This window comes from Pseudophryne corroboree, chromosome 6 (assembly GCF_028390025.1).
Source record: "Pseudophryne corroboree isolate aPseCor3 chromosome 6, aPseCor3.hap2, whole genome shotgun sequence".
Lineage (NCBI taxonomy): Eukaryota > Metazoa > Chordata > Amphibia > Anura > Myobatrachidae > Pseudophryne > Pseudophryne corroboree.
This window is the reverse complement of record NC_086449.1, coordinates 384588718-384613545: the sequence shown is the minus strand read 5'-3', so window position 1 is coordinate 384613545 and position 24828 is coordinate 384588718. Positions and strand designations below refer to the sequence as shown.

General features: G+C 41.3%; 1 protein-coding gene across 3 annotated transcripts in view; it reads right to left on the bottom strand.

Annotated features, from left to right (window-relative positions):
- The window catches only part of PLXNA4 (plexin A4), a 1021577-nt gene that overhangs the window by 152407 nt on the left and 844342 nt on the right, over positions 1 to 24828 (bottom strand). For all 3 annotated transcript variants that reach the window (XM_063926762.1, XM_063926763.1, XM_063926764.1), the window contains exons 18-21: positions 12655 to 12894; positions 11679 to 11825; positions 4037 to 4271; positions 690 to 832 (exon numbers count right to left, since the gene is read on the bottom strand). In XM_063926762.1, coding sequence (XP_063782832.1) covers positions 690 to 832; positions 4037 to 4271; positions 11679 to 11825; positions 12655 to 12894 — 765 coding nt within the window. The remainder of the gene's footprint in view (positions 1 to 689; positions 833 to 4036; positions 4272 to 11678; positions 11826 to 12654; positions 12895 to 24828) is intronic.

Sequence of the window (24828 nt, the reverse complement as noted above, 5' to 3'; positions counted from 1 at the left end):
AGATCTTAAACCCAAACCTCAAATAGTAACAGTGGCAATACAATGGGGATTATGTATCAAGCCTTGACAGTGATAAAGTGGAGAGAGATGAAGTCCCAACAAAGCAGCTTCTATCTGCCATTTTACAGGCTGTACTAGAAAAATGATAGTTGGAAGCTGATTTTTTGCTACATCACCTCTCTCCATTGCTTGATACATCTCCACTGTCTAGGACTTCAACTTTTTTTAAATACAGTATCTACAACCTTGGTGATTCAGTAACAGTCATATTCTTCTGCCACAGGAGGCAATACATTGTTAATTTCAGTGTGAAGAACACTGTTTGTATGGCCTTTGCATCATCCAATCATTGCTCTCAGCAGACTGAGAAACAATCAGAGCTCTCAGTTTCCCATGTACATGACATTACAAAATAGCTAAGGGGTGAATATGTCACGGCCTATACAGTTTCTATGTTTATACCATACTTTTATGTACTACTTGAATTTTTCTTTAAAACTTACTTCCTAAAAAAAAGTTGCATGTTGCTTCCTACTGCACCCTATTGATACAATTTGGGTTTATCGTTCTAACAATTACTTAGCAGCTTCAAATAAGTACTATAATGTATAAATACAAGTATTCAAGGTGTATTTATACACAATTACAATTATACAATTATGCCAATATAATTGCACTGGATGCCGTACCTCTAAGTCCCTCAATACAGGGTGGTCTTCAATGCCAGGAAACAGGACCCTCATAGTGTAGGTACGATAATCCAAGAAAGGAATGCCAGCTCCATCAAGGTCACTTGTCAGCTCATGAATATCTGTCTGAAGCTCTGCAAATGCTACAAGAGAAGCAGAAAAATAACAGTCAGTTATGATCCTTCGGAATATGTGATGGCTTTCTGCTAGATATTGAAAGGTAATTACCAAGTGCTCTTTATCTGTGAAGAAAATACATTATTGACCTTTGTTTGGCGGATGCTTCTGGCATTTCTAATTATATGCTAGTGCCCCATTGTTAAGATTTTCAATTGGATTATGCTGAAATGCAAGTGTTCTACTCCAGAGGGCAACAGTGAGATGCAATATTATGATTCAGCTTATAACACTTGTAACTAGCAAAGTTCCACACAATATTAGGAACAGAGTAATATAAAATTGTTAATTGGCTCTGAAAAATTATATATATTCTAAAAAATATATTTGGGAGCATACATGGAAATTGGTTTATATATACAGTAACTGCCAGACCTTAGCAAGCAATTAGATGAATGCTTTCACTTCCAACCAGAATACTAGATAAATGACAGTTAAAGTTTGATTGGCTGTTGCAATAACTGCATTAAACAAGAACTGTACTTCATCTTTGTAGATATTATTAACCCCAAGGATTACTAGCAAGTACAATGATTTGTTGTAAGTGCTGAAAAAAGCAAGCATGTCCCTATTATGACACAGTGATACTTATTACAAACATAAACAAAGAGAAAAATCAACATAGCCTATACATTAGAAAGAGATATTCTATGAGGAGTATGTAGCACACAGCTTAAAGTCAATTCCATGTATTTACTGTATTAAAATATGACATAGTTGTTGTTTATATAATACCCATTAGTACCCATCATAGTAATACAGCAAAACACCTCAAATATAGACTAAAGGAAATCCTATATGACATTAATGCAAAAGAGTGAGAATGTAAGCAAGGGAAATGATACATAGAAATCCTGGGTTTAACACTTTAACCTTCACAGTGTCTATAAAGCCAAGGAAAGCCTCCCCCTACCTCCCCAACACCAGATTGTCATGACAACACATTCCTGCCAGCTTTACTCTTGCTAATAACATTGAAAATACAATTGAAAACAGATTGTGGAATAATAATAAAACACTTTAGGTACAACACTTAAAGGTCATGACATTGAACTCATTTTGAAACTATGTATTTTTTAAGCATTTTAGTAACATTATTTAAAAAAAAAACTAATTCAACATGTGCCTTAACTTAAATGACATAATGCCCAATCAGCACAGTTCTCTAGCATGCTTAGAACTAATAAACTATAAGGGAATGAAGAGTTTGTATAGAAATGTAGAGTAGATTTTACGAAGTTGATTAAACTCTTCTGGGGCTTTTAGAGTGCTTACAGCTGACACGTGTGCCTCTAATAAACCTGGGACATGGTAGAAAGTCAGTAAGTTTAATAATCAATGTGCAAGATTGCAAGTGATGAAAACATACCTCTGTGGATAATCACGTACCAATATTATGAATCTGAATGGATATATATATTAAAATACCAAAAAGCAGCTATCTAAAAGCATGTGTTAATCCAAATCATATCAGAGCTAAATATCAGAATAGCTGGATTATAGAATTTTACTGTTAAAGAAACAGTCTTATTATTTCTACAGTACATTAGTTACATTCACTTACACCCCATTTTACAGCCTGTTGTGTAGCCTTAATTAAACCCAGTAGATGGAACTGGGCTTATCTGTTATTGTATCTAATAATATCTGGTCAGATGGTCAACAATGTTAAGGTCAACACTCATTAGGTCGACCACTATTGGTCAACATTGACATGGTCGACATGGACTAATGGTTGTCACATGAAATGGTCAACATGAGTTTTCACATTTTGTTTTCTTTTTTGGAACTTTTTTCATACTTTACGATCCACGTGGACTACGATTGGGAACGAGTGAACCAAGCCATGCGAGGGGACGTAGTGCGCTAATTGGGGTACCCCGTCACCTTACGCAGAAAACGACACCAAAAAAAGTTTTAAAAACTCATGTCGACCTTTTCATGTTTCGACCATTTTCATGTGTCGACCATTAGTCCATGTCGACCATGTCAATGTTGACCAATAGTGGTCGACCTAATGAGTGTCGACCTTAACATTGTCGACCATTCATACCGGAACCGTATCCAATGGTAGTAGATAAATATAATGCTAGTGGTATAAAACACCCAAGGATTGGAATGTTACCATGATGTGAATGTTGCAGTGAGAAATCACTAATTTCTATCATGTCAGCAGATACTAGGGCATAGTGTATGTACTAAGTTCTGGAGAGTGATAAAGTAGAAAGAGCTAAAGTACCAGCCGATCAGCTCCTAAATGCCATGTTACAGGCTGTGTTTGAAAAATGTCAGGAGTTGATTGGTTGGTAGTTTATCTCTCCACTAGGGGGGTCATTCCGAGTTGATCGCTAGCTGCATTCTTTCGCTGTGCAGCGATGAGGCAAAAAAAATGGCACTTCTGCGCATGCGTATGCAGCGCAATGCGCACGCGCGACATACTATTACAACAACCAATGAAGTTTCACACAGGGTCTAGCAAAGTTTTTCAGTCGCACTGCTGACTGCAGAGTGATTGACATGAAGTGGGCGTTTCAGGGTGTCAACTGACCATTTTCAGGGAGTGTTTGAAAAAACGCAGGTGTGCCAGGAAAAACACAGGCATGGCTGGGTGAACGCAGGGCGTGTTTGTGACGTCAAAACAGGAACTGAACAGTCTGAAGTCATCGCAAGCGCTGAGTAGGTATTGAGCTACTCTAAAACTGCACAAAAAAACTTTGCCGCCGCTCTGCGATCCTTTCGTTCGCACTTCTGCTAAGCTAAAATACACTCCCAGTGGGAGGTGGCATAGCGTTTGCATGGCTGCTAAAAACTGCTAGCGAGCGAACAACTCGGAATGACCACCATTATCTTTCCAAGGCTTAAAACATCTGTCCCTATATGAGACTGGGCACAGTATGTCTATGATTGTCTCTGATTGGTGATATGGGCTAAATTATACCGAGATGTTTGCCTTTCTGATTATTTTCTTTAAACTTATTTCACAGTAGTAAAGTAAACATCACATTTCCCCAAACAATTGTCACGAATCAATGTATGTTTTCTCTGTTAGAGTACATGTTATATTAAAGAATAACAAAGTGCTTCCATCCTCTTTCCTTTATATGGACTATAGAACCATGTAAAAAAAAAGGACAAGGAAGTTCAATCACAGATTTACAGCCTTGCCTCACCTTCTTTGCACTCCAACGCCACTCGGGATTCCAAGTTATCCATTTGCATCTGTAGTCTTTTCAGAGTTAAGTCACTCTCTCTGGATTTGCGTTTATAGGCTATAAGCACAGCGACAATGAAGATTATCAATAGTCCGCCTGCTGCTGCAATACTGACAATGGCTGGGACACTGAGGGGGCTGTCGGGAGTTATGTAAACCATTCCAGGTGAGAATTCCATTCCCCCAACACGGGCCTGCATGGGAATGACATATCAGAGACTATAAAAACAGATTTGGGAACCTGTACCCACTTACTGACAGCAACTAAGGGGCAGATTTAACAATTATTATTATTATCCTTTATTTATATGGCGCCACATGGGATCCGCAGCGCCCAGTTACAGAGTAAACAGATAAGCAAAACATGAACAGAGTGACTTACAAATCAATACAATATAAGACAAGTACAGGGTATATAAACATAGCTGCGTCAGTAAACAGCACTGAAATAAGTATCAAGGTGGCAGAAACCGAGGGATTTGGTGCCGTCAAAGAGAGTATTAAAAAGAAGATAGGGTAAGTAAGCGACGTAAAAGCACATGAGGGAAGAGGGCCCTGCTTGTGAAAGCTTACATTCTAAAGTCAATGAGTGATATTCTTGTTATCACTCTCTACTAATCTTAAATGCTGCTCCAACCAATCAGCTCCTAGTGTAACTATAATTTTTTCAAACACATGACATTTAGGATCTGATTGGTTGGAGAATGATTTATGATTAGTAACGACTGATAACAAGAATATCACTCATTGTTAAATCTGCCCCTAAATGTTCATTAACATATAGGGAGGAATTCAATTAGCCCCAAAACTTATTTGGGAGAAGAAAAAATGGGCTTTTACCATGATTTTTTAAAATTTTTTTTCTTTTACAGCCAATTCAAATGTAGCCCTTTTTTTCTCCCCTGAAAAATGACCAATGTGTTTTTGCGACCATGATTGTGAAAATGCGGCTGTTTATCAGGAAAAAAAATTTGCCTGAAAAAAAATCCTCGATCAGTGCTGGCTTCGAGGCTAATTGCAGTAAATTACCGTAGAATATTGAATTTCTCCCATAATGGAAATGTTACAAAAGCACAATTTGACTTCTATAGGTTAATGTACTGAATGGTAGGACATTAAACAAAAGTTCTTACTATACAATAGTATTTCATTTTCTGTAGTATTAAATTGGAAAGGTGTGTACACACGGTGAGATAAATCTGTAAACTTTTGACTATAGAGTCAAAATCTTAAGGAAAGTCAGTGCTCATCTCAAGGTGTTAGGCAGCTTGCAATACAGATTCGATCCCGATGCGCAATCCCGCGGGGTCAGTATCGCAAGGCTAGATAGACTGTGCAGGCAAGTCAATCTTGACTATCTAGTGTACTATCTAGTACAAAGTATAGTCCAAATTGGCATTTAGTCAAAATCGTACATAGACAAAATCGAAAGTACAGATAGTTAAAATCTGTGCTATCTGTACTATCTGAGCTCTGGGGGAGTTCAAGGGAAATCACATAGTCCAAATTGGGCATAGCAAGGATATCACCGTGTGTACACACCTTAAGAGTGACATAATTGCTTTATCCACGGCCATGTTTCTGCTTGGACTACAGTATTTATATAAATACAAAACTGTGTGATAAAAATAGCAGCTCTCCCTTCTCATAAGCTCACATTACACAAACAAAATGAAAGCTTTTGGCTTATTGATTAGTTGGTTTACTGTAGTCTCTGACATGCTATAAAAGCACAGTGTTTGCTTGTATCTTAGAGTTGCCACTGCCTGATAAACACAATGGATATTTTGATACAAAACTTTTCACTGCTGCAAGTAATAGATGTTATTAATAGGGATTGTTTGAGTCAGCCCCCTGCAGTCCACCAGGCAGCAAGAACTACAGGAACAGAGCTATGACAAAATGACATGCTACATCAATAGTACAGGCAAAAATCCCTTGAGCTTCATAAAGTATGTTACAGATTAGATTCTTTGTTCTTTCTGATAAAATATGTTGGGACTCGACAAAGTGTAGAGACATGTCTGACATTACAACCACAAAACCTGTTGTATAGCTTACAAAAAAAGTTTTAAACATTTTTATTATTCTGGGTGTCCTGATAAGTATAGCTATGTTATACTATTCAAATGAGTCTATATACATCTATGTTATCTATATTTTATGATTATCTATATTTTGTGAATACTCACATTACCTACATGCTTATATTTATCTTTAAATTATATTATTATTTTCCTATATTTATGTGGCAATACACAAGGGTTTTTCAACGCCAAACAAAGTACATAAACAAAAGTGCAAAACAAGAAAAGAGTGACTTACAGTACAACACAATGCAGGACAAGTACATGGTATATAAACATTGTTGTATCAGCGGACATGACACTGAAATAAGCATCAGGGTGGCAGAAACCAAGGGTTACTGTAGGTGCCTTTATAGGGGGTATTGAGTTCAAGCTAATCTAAATAAGAGAAGGAAAAGCACATGAGGAGAGAGGGCCCTGCTCGTAAGAGCTTACACATTAAAGGCGAGGGGCAGACAAGGGTGACACAGATGCGGCAGACAGTGAGCGTCGAAGAGAGGGTTAGGAGGAGAGATGGCTGGGTTTGATGAAGTGGGTCTTGAGAACCCATCTGAAGTTTTGTATAGCAGTAGAGAATCTGATGGGGAGAGGAAGAGAGTTCCAGAGATAGGGAGCAGCACGTGCAAAATCTCAGGTGGGAGCGTATAGGGAGATTGTATCAGGGATCCCTGTGTTGGACTATATGATAAAGAGATTAACTTCACCTTACACCACCTTTATAACAGTACAGCATCTGCTGGCCGGCCTTTGTAGCAAACTAACAAAATGACATGCATACAGAACAATGACTACTGTCTGAGATATTTTAATGTAAGTGCTATCAGAATCAGAATCAGCTTTATTGGCCAGGTATACTTGCGTATACTAGGAATTTGTCTTCGGTTTGCTATACAACAGCCAAGTAGGTAACAGGTAAGCAGGTGTGTGTGTGTGTGTGTGTGTGGGGGGGGGGGGCAAGTAAAGTTACACAGATAGGTATACCGTAGGGACACAAGTTAGTTACATGTACGTCTAGTCAGTCAATGTTCAGGAGTTCAGCAGGCGGACCACTTGGGGAAAGAAACTTTTGAGGCTTCTGGTGGATCTGGCGGGGACAGCCCTGTAACGCCTGCCTGAAGGTAGCAAGTTAAACATGCTGTGGCCGGGGTGTAGCTGGTCTTAAACTATCTTCATTGCCCGCTTTTTAGCTCTGGACAAGTACAGGTCCTGGACTGAGGGAAGGTTGGCCCCGATGATCTCCTCTGCGGTTCTGACCACCTTTTGGAGCCTGCATCTGTCCCTCGCGCTGGCGGAGCTGTACCATACGAGTATCGAGGAGCACAGTACCGACTTCACAATCGCGGATTAGAAGAGGAGCAGAAGCTTCTGTGGGATGTTGAACTTCCTTAGTTGCCTGAGGAAGAACAACCTCTGCTGCGCTTTCCCAACAGTGGCATCAGCGTTGGACCCCCATTTAAGGTCCCTGGAGATTGTGGTCCCTAGAAACTTGAAGGAGTCCACTATGCTATATAACTTACTGTATTTTAGCCAATAAAGATAAATAAAGGAGAACACATCTGTACAGCCTACCATCATTGTGCTGACTAGTAAAATATAAACAAGCAAGGCAAGCAAACAACTATTTTCATGACTTTGGGGCATATCTATCAAAGCTAGGAGAGAGAGAAAGTACAGTACTGTACCAACCATCAGTTTTTAACTGGCATTTTTCAAAATGAGTCTGTAAACTGACAGGATGTGATTGGTTTGTACTTTATCTCTCTCCACTATATATGTCTCTCCAAGGTTTGATACATATGCCCCAGCGTTGTGAATAGGAGAACTAACTTATTCATATGTATTGATAATAAATAGATTAACAAAGCAACATTAAGTTACCAGTTTCAGATATTTATATACAGAAGAACACACAAATGTTACCATACGCTTGCTAAAATAACCTTATTGTACAGTATATTGTACATAAAGATAGACAAGAATGTCTAACGTGGCATAGAGACCATGGGACGTATGTAATAGCCTGCAAGATGCAGAAATTCCGATGAGTATTTTTAAAGTGGAGATCATTTACATAGTAAACCCAGGTTGGTTTTGCCTTGTAAATGATTGCCACTTTAAAAATACAGGCACTCACCTGAATTCATGCATGGCCTGTATCTCACAGGCTATTACATAAGCCCCAATACAGTATGTGTTTTTGCGTTATTATGGTACCCAGCTTTCCTCAGAACAATGAGCAGAGTCATATGATAGTATTGTTTTTTTCCAGTGAAAAGCTTGGACAGCACTGAAACGGGGAGCATTTTTCCAGAAACTTAGAAATTTGAGATTATTTTTTAGGTGTTACACCTTGAAATGAACTGCAGTTGTCCTAAACAATTTACTGAGATAGCAAAAGACTATTTTACAGCTGACCAGAAAAGTTCAGCTGTCCTCTAGCATTTTGGGGATTAAATCAGTTTTGGCCTTTGGACAATAACAGAAAGTCATTGGGATGGATATGACAGTGTGGCTGTATATCAGAGACAAGATACAATAAGTAAGCTGAAATCTGTCCAGTCTTATCTGTCTTCCCTTAACCAGCATTTTTTACTGATAACCTTGTCTCCTTTGATTTTCAGCCAACAGTCTGACACTCCAATGGTTTTATATCTACATTCATGGCATCTTTTAATGACAGTCATTTCATGTTACTACTGGCCCTCCAGACTATGCATGAATTATCCGCAATGGGGTTTTATATAACTTTCATTAATATTGGGTGAATGGAGTGTCCCCACTAACTAGCAAGGTGGAGAAAGAGTGAGATAGCAAAGGACTATTTTGTAGCTGACCAAAAAAGTTCAGCATTCCCCCAGCAAGATGAGCTTGGAAATGTCAGTAAAGAATATTTTATATATATATATATATATATATATATATATATATATATACACATATACATACAGTATATATATATATATATATATATATATACTGTATTAACGCTCCAGTAGTATAAACTACACTACACAAACTGAGTAATAACTGGGTGCCTGGGGCATATTTTGCACACGGATCTTTGATCATCAGTAAGTACAACGCCTCATATGAATAAATGTATTGTGCTGAACTCATATGTGCTGAATTCATTAATATATATATATATATATATATATAAAAAAACAAAAAAACCCTCTTCTGCGCTGATTGAAAATAGAGCAATAGGGTAGAGATCACATTCAATAATTAGGTTCGGCTGCCTTATTATACTAGGTTCCCTGTTATGAGGGACCAAAAAACAAATATGTAGTATTAGTGTAATTGGCGGCCTGGGGTTGTTATAACACCCCTATTTTTGTGACAGAATGACCTAATGTCATCAAACAATCAATGGATTCATTTGCTCTGGGGTATTAACATCGGTAAAAAGTGGATCATCCACTATGAGTACATAACCAATAATGCCTGGCCAATCAGGAAGGATAAAAGTGTGGAAATTATGGAATCAAAAACCCACTGGAGATTCACATAATTCACAACCAATAGTGTGCTGTGCTGTGTGTCCCAGTATCACATATCTGATATGTGATACTGGTACACACAGCACAGCACACTATTGGTTGTGAATTATGTGAATCTCCAGTGGGTTTTTTATTCCATAAATGAATCCATTGATTGTTTAAGGCTAATTACTCGAATAAGATGTACCCCTGATGAAGTCTCTGTGAGAGATGAAACGCATTGGGTTATCAAATTTGTTGTGATCTGACCTCCAACTTACAATCCTTGAAGGAGGAGTTCACAAAATAAATATTTGTACATATGCTCTTATGTGGACCACCACTGGATGTTAGTGGTGGTTGAAATGTTTTATGGACAGTTATATCAACACAGTATCAGATGATCTTTTATAAATTTTAATACATTTTGCGTATTTGAATATATTGTTTGTTTTCCTAAACAAGATTTTATTTGACATTAGGTCATTCTGCAGATGTATTAACCTGGAGAAGGCATAAAGAAGTGATAAACCAGTGATATGTGCAAGGTGATAAAGGCAGCAGCCAATCAGATCCTAACTGTTAATTTACATATTGGAGCTGATTGGCTGGTGCCTTTATCACCTTGCACATATCACTGGTTTATCACTTCCTTATGCCTTCTCCAGGTTAATACATCTGCCCCACTGTCACAAAAATAGGGGTGTTATAACAACCCCAAGGTGCCAATTACACTAATACTACATATATATATATATATATATATATATATACATACATGCCAGGCATACTGTATGGTTTTGTTTTTTTGGACAGCTATTGTTGAGATCCCAAGCATTCAAGAGCACTAGAGCTTGGATCCAATTGATATTCTAAACTGTCTTGTGTTCTCTTTCCACAAACAGATATAGTATCACAGAATAAGGAAATAATGGTTAGTTGTGGTTTTCCAGCTGCTAAACCCAATTTTCAATAAACTGATAAAAGTTTACAAAAGAGAAAGGATTGGGCTGGTCAGAGATGACAGAGGTGATTACATGCACAGTTAAACATTTTCTTTTACAACCCCATCTGAAAACAAATGATCTAAGCATACTTTATCTTCCTAGTGATACCGGTGTCTAATTGTTTTTAATAAATCTAAGTATATCAGAGAAAAAAAAAATATGGGGCAGGAAAAGGGGAGCTGATTCTAAAGTGAGAGTACAGCAAAAAAGAGCAAGTAACTTTGCTCCTTTAAAGGTGTAAGATGTGTAGATATTTAGATTTGAGAGGGCCATGTCCAAACTGTCCAGATCTAAATTGCTGTGTTAAAATAAAGCTGTCCATTAATTTGTGGACTACATACAAAAGCAGCCAGTATTTACTCTACATGCAAAAACAATACATTTATTTGCAACCTTTGCGTTACAACATGGTTTGTTCCAGGTGCACAGTTCTTTGTTCTTTTTCCAGAGTGTGGAATAAAGCAGGAAAGAATAGTGCCAAACTATGAGGTTTTCATTCATTTTTCAAGAGACTATCAAGATTACTTTAAATTACACAACCAGAACTACTTTTATAGGAAATCACTGATAGAATTACAGATCAATTAATAAATTGCAACTATTCTCAATAACCTATATTATAACCTATAATCTAGTGACACCAACAAGGTGTGCAAGTGAAAAGTTCCCATTCCCAAACCTCTCTACAAGCCTGGAAATGCAAAGGAGGCATAACCACAGATGCTGTGGTAATGGTAATGCTCTCTTGGAGTGCAAATTCTACAGAGGCCCATCAACATGGAGTAGCCACTCCTCAGCATGCACCCCTAGTACCGGGACTCGGGCTGATCTCTTGACAGTCCTGAACATTTAGAGGCAGTATCAGTGACGCTGTTGCATGCTGAATTCCTTTGCATATAAATTTACATGCCTCCTTAAATGATTCCTCAAGTCTATGTAAAAAAAACATACAAGGATTTCTGTGTCCCACTTTGTAGTGTGTTTGATGAGAACTTAAAGCCTTGAGGATATATTACAGTACTTACCATCACTTTGTGACGCCCAGTGAGGTTTGGTGACTCACACAGTAGCTGGACATCAGACACTGTGACTGTGCATGGTTTCTCACCAATGAACATAGCGTACTTTAGCTTCATATTGCCTCCTGCAACTGGTGGAATTAGGTTTTTCCCCTGCAATGATAAAATATACGGATACAGAGCATTCCAGTAATATCCTGGCTAAAGCGCAAGTATTATCACCAGTGTAGGAGTGGATGAATATATTTGTATGCTTTCAAGCTACACAAATCACATTGAAGCTGAACTATATTAATTTTTTCAACTTCTGAATACACTAAAAAAAATGTAGAAAGAGGTCACTTGAAATTGGTGAGTTTACACAGATTAATATTGTACATCCCTGAAAAATCTATTGATGGTAAAAATGTATAAAACATTCTTTGTGAATGTGACATAATCATTCACTTTCAAATAATGGTACAAAAAAGATTTACAGCATTTCCTAAAGCATAAATTGATGCAATAAATTGGACTATGAAAAATAAATGGGATTTAAATGTGTAGTAGAGATGAGAAAAACAATTTGTCAAAGTCTGAGATTTTTCAAATGGCAGTGAATCAGAATAATAAAAATTTACAAAGTTTGTGCTGGAAAATGGTTGTTTTTGTAGAAAATTGTCTTTTTTGAAATATAATTTTTTAAACAAAAATTTATATAAAAAAATGTAAAAACAAAATGAACGGATCTAAATTGCGAATCATTATCAATACCCTGAAACATTTTAAACAGTTTTGCTTGTTTAAATCAGAAATACAATACTTGTATTGGTGTATAAGACAAATTATTCTGATAAGTGGACTGTGGAAAATGTAGCGTTTAAAAAGATTATTATACAAATTCCAAGAAAAGATGGCTCACAGTGCTCAATATCTCTGCTTCAGTTTCTTTTATATTAGTATCAGTATTTAAAAGAGGGTTCCTTAGCACCAGGCCACTCACCTTTAGTATTATGGGACTTCCAGGTTTTAGTTCCAATATGCCAGAAGGACTGAAAGACTCAAACACTGGATCTGGATAATAGGTAAAATTGGTCTTATTGAGGAGCAGCAATGCTTGAACATTGTCCATGATAAAGCCAAATTCCTCTGGTCGCTCAGTAATGTCAACATGATTGTTAGAATTAATGGCTACAGCTGGAGCCTGGCAGGTCATCTCTGTAGAGTTCAGCACAGTACAGTTCTGTAAGACAGTATGAAAGAAGATTACTATGTTTTTCTTATCCAACAAACGTAACTTGCATTCACATACTGTCAGCCATGGTGTAGTCAAATAATAATAATTATAATATGCAGGGAACTATACATACTAGATGCAGTATACAGTACCTAAGTATATAGATGTGTCCTCCAGTGAGGTGCGGTGAGTTCAGTGGCTTGGGAGGCACTGGCTAGTATAAGAGCCAGATTTACACACACACACACACACACACACACACACACACACACATATGTTTTATTTGTGAGTTTAGATTATAAAAATGATTAGAATAGAACAAAGATAAGAATAATACAAAGATAGTGATAAATATCTTCTTTGTATTATTTAAAAAAATTTTACAGTCAAAGCTGTCAGGTGAGGCTCTGTCCATCCTGCCTACCCTGATGACATCACTGGTGTCTGCCTACACCTACAGTTTTTGCGCTATATGGCTGGAGATACTTGGCACGACACTGTGCAACAGATAGTTTGTTCTGTACTTCTGCATTTTAGAATCTTTTTCACAGCACAGGAACATACCAACAGACTTATTATGTACAGTGTCTTTTTTGACCAGCTCCAGCCCGCCAGTCCACTAGTGGTGTATATTGTACATGTACCAGCCGTGCAAAAATAAATTGAGTCAAATATTGAGTGACAAATACACATAGCGCTACTTAGTAGCATTTTTCATGGCATGCCAAAAATTTGGTGTATTTTAAGCACAGGTATATGTGGACACATCTGTAATCTACTTGCAGTAACAACGGAAGACAATTTATTTTGCACAAAAACATTGATGCAATAAAAAGATACATTGTATATCATAGGTATGCTCTAATAAACATCAGTGAGTCATATGCAGCGACCTGACCCCTCTGATTAAGAATAAGCATACTGGACTGGAGCTGGTGCCACATAAAGAGCAGTAGGCAGACATACAATAATATGTGACTGGAGATCATGTGACAGAAAACTGTGTAGTTGGGGCCCGATTCAGCATGGAATGCATCTGCATTTGCACACTGGAGCCCTTTTATAGTGTGCGCCCACGTAGAAGTTGCAGTGCGCATGCGCTCACAGTGAGATGCGATGGCATCTCACATATGCATACACCTCTGCCTGATTGACAGGCAGAGGCATTCACAGGGCAGGAGGGGGTATCACTTCAGCGTTTCGGGGGCCTGTATTGTCCGGACCATTTGTGGGGAGGCCTACGGCGGCTGCGTGATGCCACATGCCGCTGCTGCAATAAAAAAATGGTGGGTAGCCATCTGCCTTTGCAGCTACGCTGCACAGGCAGAGGGCAACCCTCATCATGCGAGCACTAAGCTGCTGAGCAAAGCACTCGCATGATAGCGGGGGGGGGGGGCATGTGGAGGCAGACTTGACCTGTGCTGGGCATCCCCCTGTATACTAGTGAAAAGGGTTGTGAACTACAACCCATGATGAAATAGGCCCTTGGTACAGTATGTGTTACTTTAGTGAATAGTATTGTACAGTTTTTCCTTCTGCTCTTGTTATATCACCAACAAGAGTATAGTTATATTCACCAACAAGAGTATGCCGCTTCATATACACAATTAATATATGATGGTGCATACACAGCAGCTGGCAAAACAGTTTCTGGCAACCCCCTCTCTCCCATGGTACCTACTTGCTGTCAGGGGTTCTGCTCTTTGTCAGGGGATCACCCCAGTCTGCCGAAGCGGGTCTGCTGAACCAGATATGTCCTCTATTCATGCCTGCCCCTTCATACTATTGAAAATGTCCCTACCAAAATGTCCACCACCTCCTCTGCCATCCTTAATAACTGTTTCCTCTGAGGCGGTGCAATTTTGGGAGAGACGTTTCTCCACGGTGTGGTTTTTCTCTGCACAATGTGGCTTTTCTCCACGGTGTGGCTTTTCTCTGCTGACAGCAGAGTGACAAGCCACCCAGCACCTCTGAGCCACCGTAGGGTCTGCTTGGACTGTTGCTATACCACTGCATAGGGGCCCATTCATCATCCAGCCACATCTGCCCCCATTAGTTTTGTATCAAACTCAGGTTTTCCCAACAGATGCTAGAATTGCTACAGTGCTGCTACAGTTATTCTGTAAAGCAGCTGTCCCCATTACCACTTATGCCCCATACACACGGGGCGACTTGTGTCTATGTGCTAAGTGATCTAGTTAGCACAGATTGCTCAGCAAACATCACTATACACCGCTATACACTGCTATAAACACAGTGATGTGTGCTGAGCGATCTGTGCTAACTAGTGTTTTCTTTATGCATGCTAGGCGATCTGACTAGATTTATACTGCATGCATGAATGATCTGAGGAGGCGATAGCAATACGCGGGGCCACACATCGCTATCACTATGGGACCTACACATGGAGCGATTTGTGATTAATTTCTAAGCAATCTAGTCATATCACTTAGAAAATAGGCAAAAATCACTCCGTGTGTACACCCCATAACACTTTTTTCAGTAGCGTTACTAAGTTCACATATGAAAAGTACCAGAGGGGGCGTAGGGTTGATGGGTTAAAAGAGATCTGAAAGAGTCCCCCTTTGCAATCCGGACCTCCTTCCCATAGGAAGAAGTGGAGCTTTGGGAACTAACTCCATCTCAAGATAGTTCCTGCAATCAAACTGCAGAAACATTCCATTTTCTGAGTTTGTTGACACCTGAGCAGGATGTGTCCTTTCTTTCTAGTAACAAAGTTTTAGGTCAGTTCCCTACATTACTTATTTCCTTGGTGATAAGCTATTACAAGCATGCTAAGTCTGGCACACGGTAACAGCACTAAAGAAATACATGAAGTACATTTGCTTGGCCTACACAGAGTTAACAGTTATAATTTGAGGTGCCCTTAACACAACTTTGAGACAAAAGAGAGGTATGGTACATAGTGAATAAGTATTCATGGAAAATCCCTTTGGTAATCCCCACCTTAAATATATATATATATATATATATATATTTACCCAACTCGAAAATGTGTGTCCTGATGACGGGGGGCAGTACCCCGAAACGTTGAAGATTAAAGCACCTTGATTTTTCACTAAGTTGGTAGTCCAGGAGTGACTCTGTTGTTGGGAGAATATATATATATATATATATATATAAACATAGAAACATAGAAACATAGAATTTGACGGCAGATAAGAACCACTTGGCCCATCTAGTCTGCCCCTTTTTTTTATCCTTTAGGTAATCTCAACCCTTTTTGAACCTTAATTCTTTGTAAGGATATTCATATGCCTATCCCAAGCATGTTTAAATTGCTCTACAGTCTTAGCCTCTACCACCTCTGATGGGAGACTATTCCACTTATCCACTACCCTTTCTGTGAAGTAATTTTTCCTTAAATTTCCCCTGAACCTCCCCCCTCCAGTTTCAGTGTATGTCCTTGAGTTCTAATATTTATCTTCCTTTGAAGAATGTTTCCCTCCTGAACTTTGTTAAGACCATTGATATATTTGAAAGTTTCTATCATGTCCCCCCTTTCCCTTCTCTCCTCCAAACTATACATGTTAAGATCTTTCAGCCTTTCCGGGTATGTTTTGTGATGTAGGCCATGCACCATTTTAGTTGCCCTTCTTTGTACACTCTCTAATGTATTTATATCCTTCTTCTCCAGAACTGGACACAGTATTCCAGATTGCGCTGCACCAATGACCTATACAGTGGCATTATCACTTCTTTTTTCCTACTACTGATTCCTCTCCCTATGCAACCAAGCATCTGACTTGCCTTTCTCATTGCTTTGTTGCATTGCTTTCCTGCCTTCAAGTCACTTGAAATAGTGACTCCTAAATCCCTTTCCTCCTGTTATGCATACCAGTGCCTGCAGGAAAGTACTGGTGTCAGAACTGTTATGCACTGCAGTGCCTGCAGGAATGTACTGGTGTTTGAACCGTTATGCAAAACAAATGGACTCACAGACAGACTGGGGAATATGACATAACGTACACAGAAGGTGATAGGGTAACAAAATACACACAAGGTGAACAGAGAAGCCCAGAGGCTAAGGAACTGGGTATCTCCCTTGTATTAGAACTGCTCAGATGGGAAAAGCAAGATGTTGTGTTTTAATACGTAGAGAACCCGAAATGCTGTTGCTAAGGGCAACAGAAAAACCCTAAAGGGTTACCAACGGGTGTGGCAGTAAACTCCTTGGTCAGAGATGGAATGATAGACACAAGGAGAGTCTCCACAATCCTAATTCTCACTTGCAGTGCACAGGTTCAGCTTACTGCCACTAAACTGACCCCTGACACCTAGCACAGTGAGACAGGATTAGACAGGCAAGTCTTAGAATACAGCCGCAAACTTGCTAAGTTCACAGAGTAGTAACAGAACCCCAGCAAGCTAAACGACTGACTCCAGTCTTACTGCTAGGTCTGGATTGGCAGAGTGTAATACCAAATCCCCAGGCCTATTTGCAGTAAGCAACAAACAAATACAAAGCTACACAGTACTGGTTAACTTTCAGGAACTGACTAACCAACAAAGATTCAGCAGCATCTGCTTACCCTGAGAAGAGGCCTTATAAAGCAGGTGCTGTCCACGCCCCACTCAGACCTCACAGACTGTGAGCACAAAAACCAGCACTGGATCCCCTGCCGTGCACAGAGCCTATAACCACTGCACAGCAAAAGACCCGAACCGGAGTATCAGCTGCGCTCAGGTTACTCCGCTAGCACTTGTCTCCCGGTTGCCATGACGACGTGGCAGCACAGGGCAGGAGACCCTAACAGTACCCCCCCTCTGACGAGGGGTCAAAGAACCCCTACCACCGGGTTTATCGGGGAACTGCGAGGAGAAAGAGCGTATCAGTCTGGGAGCATGAAGATCACAACTGCGCACCCACGACCGCTCCTCCGGGCCATACCCCTTCCAGTGCACCAAAAATGACAGCCGACCCCGAACCACCTTGGAGTCAAGAATCCTTTCAACAACAAACTCCCTCTGGCCACGTATCAGAAGAGGGGAAGGTCTTCCACTGGAAGAAGGATTACTAATCGCCCGTTTTAAAAGGGAACAATGAAATGTTTTATTGATACTCAAAGAACGGGGCAGATCTAACTGAAATGCCACCGGATTGATAACCCTGGTGATCTTATAAGGGCCGATGAACCGGGGGCCTAACTTATGAGATGGCTGTCTCAACTTCAAATTCTTGGTAGACAACCAGACGAAGTCTCCTAATTTGAAGCTGCAGGGTCTTTTCCGCTTATCAAAAACCCTTTTGGTCACTAATGACACAGACACAAGGGCTTTCTTCACATTCCGCCAAATACCTCTAAGGACCGAAACCACAGAGGAACCACCAGGCGTGGAGTCCAGGGGGTCAAAAGAATTGGCCTTAGGATGATGCCCATACACACAAAGGAAGGGAGAGATCCCTGTAGCAGAGTGAGCCGCGTTGTTATAGGCAAACTCCGCCATGGACAGATGAGCAACCCAGTCAGTCTGACACTTGGAGACATAACACCTGAGGAACTGCTCCAAGGACTGGTTCACCCTTTCAGTCTGCCCATTAGACTGCGGATGGTAGCCTGACGACAAGCTGACAGAAATCTGGAGATCTGAACAAAATGCCCTCCAGAATTTGGCCACAAACTGGGATCCGCGGTCAGAGACCACATCAAGTGGCAACCCGTGGAGACGCACAACATGCAGCATAAATAATTCAGACAGGCGTCTGGCCGATGGCAGCCCAACCAGTGGAACGAAGTGCGCCATCTTCGAAAACCTGTCAACGACAACCCAGATGGCTGTCATCCCCGAGGATTTGGGCAAGTCCACCACAAAATCAATTGAAATGTGGGTCCATGGCTTAGATGGGATAGAGAGTGGATGTAATGGGCCAACAGGAACCCCTCTAGGAGTCTTATTTCGGGCACAGATGTCACATGCCCGAACCCACTGATCCACATCCTTTGCCACCGAGGGCCACCACACCGCCCTAGATAGCAACTCCCGAGTTCTGGCAATACCCAGGTGACCTGCCGACTTCTTGGCATGGAACTCCAGGAACACTCGCTGTCTTAACCTAGGAGGCACAAACAAAAGACCTACCGGAAGGTCTGGAGGAGCCTGCTCCTGTGCTCTAAGGACTAATGATAAGAGGTCCTGGGTAATGCCCACTTTAATACATGATGGGGAAACAATGGGCAACGGCTCCTCGGTGGTCTCCTGGATTGGAGCAAAACTCTGCGAGAGCGCATCAGCCTTGATGTTTTTTGACCCAGGGCGATATGTTATCAAAAAATTAAAGCGAGCAAAAAACAAAGCCCATCGTGCCTGCCTGGCATTGAGACGCTTTGCTGACTCTAAATATGCCAGATTCTTATGGTCAGTGAGAATTGAGACCACAAACTTAGCCCCCTCAAGCCAGTGTCTCCACTCCTCGAGTGCATCCTTAATAGCCAACAATTCCCGGTTACCCACGTCATAATTCATCTCGGCAGGCGAAAATTTACGGGAAAAGTAAGCACAGGGATGAAGGCGATTATCAGACACTCCCATCTGAGAAAGCACTGCCCCAATACCCATCTCAGAGGCATCCACCTCCACCACAAAAGGACGCTCTGGATCTGGGTGTCGCAGCACCTTGGCCGAAACAAATGCCCTTTTGAGACGGGCAAAAGCCGCTTTAGCCTCACAAGACCAGTGAGCAACATCCGCCCCTTTCTTAGTGAGTGCCACCAAGGGCGCCACTATAGACAAAAATCCAGCGATAAATCGTCTATAAAAATTCGCAAAGCCCAGGAAACGCTGAAGCGCCTTCAAACTAGTGGGCTGCACCCAATCCAGGACTGCCTGTACCTTGGAACCCTCCATTTGGAAACCTTCTGGGGAGATAATATATCCTAGAAATGCGATTTGCTGAACTTCAAATTCGCACTTCTCCAGCTTCGCCCCAAGCCGGTGGTCTCTGAGTTTCTGGAGGACTAAGCGTACATGCTTCCGATGTTCCTCCAGGGAATGGGAGAAGATTAGGATGTCATCTAAGTATACAACTAAGAATCTATCCAAATATTCCCTGAGCACATCATTCATGAAATCCTGGAAGACTGCCGGGGCATTACAGAGCCCAAAAGGCATCACCAAATATTCATAATGCCCTGAGTGGGTATTAAAGGCAGTCTTCCATTCATCCCCCTCTCTTATTCGGATTAGATTGTACGCACCGCGTAGGTCAATCTTAGAAAAAATGGTGGCAGTACGAAGCTGGTCAAACAAGACCGAAATGAGAGGCAGTGGGTATGAGTTTTTAATCGTGATACGGTTCAATTCCCTGAAGTCGATGCAGGGTCGCAACGAACCGTCCTTTTTACCCGCGAAGAAGAACCCCGACCCAACTGGAGACTGTGAAGGTCTGATAAATCCCTTAGCCAAGTTCTCCTGAATGTACTCTGCCATAGCCTGAGTCTCAGGACGTGACAGGGAGTACAACCTGCTCTTGGGAAGCTTAGCATTTGGCAACAAATCAATGGCACAGTCATAGGGGCGATGGGGAGGTAGTACCTCTGCAACTTTTTTGGAGAACACGTCCGCAAAATCTGCATAACACCCTGGCAATCCTGGCAAACTTAGCTGCGAGAGCCTGACTGGAAGGCTCAAGCAACTCCTGAAACAATCAGTACCCCAACTAAGAATCTCCCCAGAGACCCAGTCAAATTGAGGATTGTGGGCCCTTAACCAGGGTAACCCCAACACCAATGGGGCAAAAGTACAGACAGTCACATAAAAGGACAATTTTTCAGAGTGTGTGGCTCCAATAAACAAAGAAATCTGGCTAGTGCAAGAGGTAATTTTACCTTGGGATAATGGTTCCCCGTTTAACCCACAAATCTCAATTTCCGATGCCAAGGGTACTAAGGGAACAGAGTGTTTCAGGGCGAATTGGCGGTCCATAAAAACCCCGTCGGCCCCACTGTCCACAAAGGCCTCAGTCTTGACAGTTTGACGAGGATCTTCAAGGTCACCGGAATGATAAAAGTATTCTTGGGAAATTCTTACTTCTGGCCTGACAGGATATTTCCCATCACCCTCAGGCCCTGAAGTTTTCCGGCTTTTCTGGGCATGATACTACCACATGACCTTTATTCCCAAAGTACAAACACAACCCCTGCTGTCTCCTCCGCGTCTTCTCACGCGAGGAGAGGCGGGTAGCCCCAATCTGCATAGGCTCCTCGGAAAATTCCTCAGAGTCTGAGGTTCCCTTGGGAAGGAAGGAAATCTCAGTCTCCCTTTCAAGCCTACGCTCTCTCAGCCGTCTATCCACCCGGATGGATAACTGCATGGGCTGATCCAAGCTATCAGGCAAGGGATATTGTACCAGTTGGTCCTTTATCTGGTTAGAAAGACCTCTTCGGTACTGGTGTCTCAGGGCTGGGTCATTCCACTGGGTATCATGGGCCAACCTCCGAAACTCCGTACAGTAAACCTCAACTGGCCTTCGCCCTTGCTTAAGGATCGAAATCTGAGCCTCGGCTGAGGCCGTCTTGTCAGGGTCATCATACAACATGCCCAGTGCCGTAAAAAAAACATCAACACTTTTAAGCGACGGACAGTCAGGCTGCAACCCATATGCCCAGACCTGTGGGTCTCCTTGTAGCAAGGAAATCACTATGCCCACCCGCTGAATCTCCGACCCAGAAGACTGAGGCCTAAGCCGGAAGTATAGCTTGCAGCTCTCCTTGAAACAAAAGAACTGCGAGCGATCTCCAGAAAAACGATCCGGGAGATTTACTTTCGGCTCCTTAACCCCTGCAGGTGCTGCTGCTGCGGGAACTCCACCAGCAGCCTGGGAGGTGTGCATTTTAATGGACAAATCATTAAATTGTTGAGTCAGGACCTGCACCTGATCGACCACCTGTTGCAACGTATTTTGAGGGGTATGCTCCATATTCCCACAAAATTTCAACAGGAGTATTTGGCTGCTGAATATGTTATGCACACCAGTGCCTGCAGGAAAGTACTGGTGTCAGAACTGTTATGCACTCCAGTGCCTGCAGGAATGTACTGGTGTTTGAACCGTTATGCAAAACAAATGGACTCACAGACAGACTGGGGAATATGACATAACGTACACAGAAGGTGATAGGGTAACAAAATACACACAAGGTGAACAGAGAAGCCCAGAGGCTAAGGAACTGGGTATCTCCCTTGTATTAGAACTGCTCAGATGGGAAAAGCAAGATGTTGTGTTTTAATACGTAGAGAACCCGAAATGCTGTTGCTAAGGGCAACAGCAAAACCCTAAAGGGTTACCAACGGGTGTGGCAGTAAACTCCTTGGTCAGAGATGGAATGATAGACACAAGGAGAGTCTCCACAATCCTAATTCTCACTTGCAGTGCACAGGTTCAGCTTACTGCCACTAAACTGACCCCTGACACCTAGCACAGTGAGACAGGATTAGACAGGCAAGTCTTAGAATACAGCCGCAAACTTGCTAAGTTCACAGAGTAGTAACAGAACCCCAGCAAGCTAAACGACTGACTCCAGTCTTACTGCTAGGTCTGGATTGGCAGAGTGTAATACCAAATCCCCAGGCCTATTTGCAGTAAGCAACAAACAAATACAAAGCTACACAGTACTGGTTAACTTTCAGAAACTGACTAACCAACAAAGATTCAGCAGCATCTGCTTACCCTGAGAAGAGGCCTTATAAAGCAGGTGCTGTCCACGCCCCACTCAGACCTCACAGACTGTGAGCACAAAAACCAGCACTGGATCCCCTGCCGTGCACAGAGCCTATAACCACTGCACAGCAAAAGACCCGAACCGGAGTATCAGCTGCGCTCAGGTTACTCCGCTAGCACTTGTCTCCCGGTTGCCATGACGACGTGGCAGCACAGGGCAGGAGACCCTAACACCTCCTCAGTAGTTTCCATTATAGTACCCTTGATACTATATTTAGCCTTTGGGTTTTTGAGACCCAAGTGCATGATTTTGCATTTTTTAGCATTAAACTGTAGTTGCCACGTTCTGGACCATTTCTCAAGCCTACCTAGGTCATCAATTATTTGTTTTACCCCTCCCGGTGTGTCTACCCTGTTGCATATCTTTGTATCATCTGCAAAAAGGCATACCTTCCCTTCAATACCATCTGCAATGTCACCAACAAAGATATTAAAGAGAACTGGACCAAGTACAGATCCCTGGGGTACTCCACTAGTAACATTTCCCTCCATAGATTGCACTCCATTAACTACAACTGTCTGTTTCCTATCCTGCAACCAGGTTCTTATCCATTTAACTGTTTTATAATCCACCCCCACGCTTTTAACTTTATTTAGCAGTCTGCGATGTGGGACAGTGTCAAATGCCTTACTAAAGTCTAGATATGCTACATCTACAGCTCCCCTTGATCTATTATTTTTGTCACAGAGTCAAAAAAGTCAATAAGATTTGTTTGGCATGATCTATCACCAGTAAATCCATGCTGTTTTGGATCCTGTAAGTGGTTTGATTTAAGATATTCCACAACTCTTTCTTTTAATAGTTTTTCCATTACTTTCCCCACTACTGATGTAAGGCTTACTGGTCTGTAGTTACTTGCTTCTTCCTTGCTTCCACTTTTGTGCAGTGGAACTACATTTGCTCTTTTCCAGTCCTCTGGAATAGCACCTGTATTTAGTGACTGGTTAAATAATTCTGTTAACGGTGTAACCAGCACATCTTTTAGCTCTTTGAGTATCCTTGGGTGTATCCCATCTGGTCCCATTGATTTATCCACTTTTAGTTGTGAAAGTTCTGTTAGGACCTTCGCCTCTGTAAATGTACTTTCAACTACCTTATTTTTATGAATGTCCTTGCAACTTAACTGTGGCCCCATCCCTTCTTCTGTAGTAAATACTGAGCAAAAATAATTATTTAGGTGATCTGCTATTGCCTTGTCACCCTCCACCAAATGCTCACTCTCTGTCTTAAGTCTTATTATTCCTCCATTTGATTTTCTCCTTTCACTTATATACTTAAAAAAAGTTTTGCCCCCTTTATCTACTGACTGGGCCATTTTTTCCTCAGCTTCTGCCTTTGCACGTCTGATCACTTTCTTAGCATCCTTCCGTCTGTCAAGATACACCTCTTTGTCATTATTATTTTGAGTCTGTTTGTATTTCCTAAAAGCCATCTTTTTTGCTTTCACACTAGTTGATACTTCTTTTGTGAACCACACTGGCTTCCTTTTCCTGGTGCTTTTCCTAACCCTTTTGATACAAAGATCAGTTGCACTTAGTATTGCACTTTTCAGTTTTTCCCACCTCTCCTGCACTCCTTCCAAGTTCCACCAGTCCGCCAATGAATCACTTAAACATCTCCCCATTTTTGCAAAATCAGCATTTCTAAAATCCAACACCTTTGTTTTTGTGTGACAGGAGTTGGATCCTGTCTTTATACTAAACCATACTGCTTGATGATCACTGGATCCCAGGTGCTCACCCACATATATGCCGGATATCCTATCACCATTTGTAAGAATTAAATATAATATTGAATCTTTGCGAGTGGGCTCCATCACCAATTGCTTGAGAGATGCTCCCTGTAAGGAATGTAGAAATTTGCCACTTGTAGCTGAACTTGCAAAAGACCCTCCCAATTTACATCAGGTAAATTAAAGTCTCCCATGATTATGACTTCTCCCTTTAAAGCCATTTTAGTGATGTCCAACAATAGGTTCCTGTCCAAATCCTGCCCCTGGCCTGGTGGTCTATAGATCACCCCAATGCGAATAACATCCTTCTCCCTGGTTTCTATGGTGACCCAAAGGGCCTCAGTTTTGTCTTCAATATTTTGTATTAAAGTAGCATGTATGCTTTTTTTCACATACATTGCTACCCCTCCTCCTATTCTTCCTATTCTATCCTTCCTAAATAAATTGTATCCTGGTATAGCTATGTCCCAG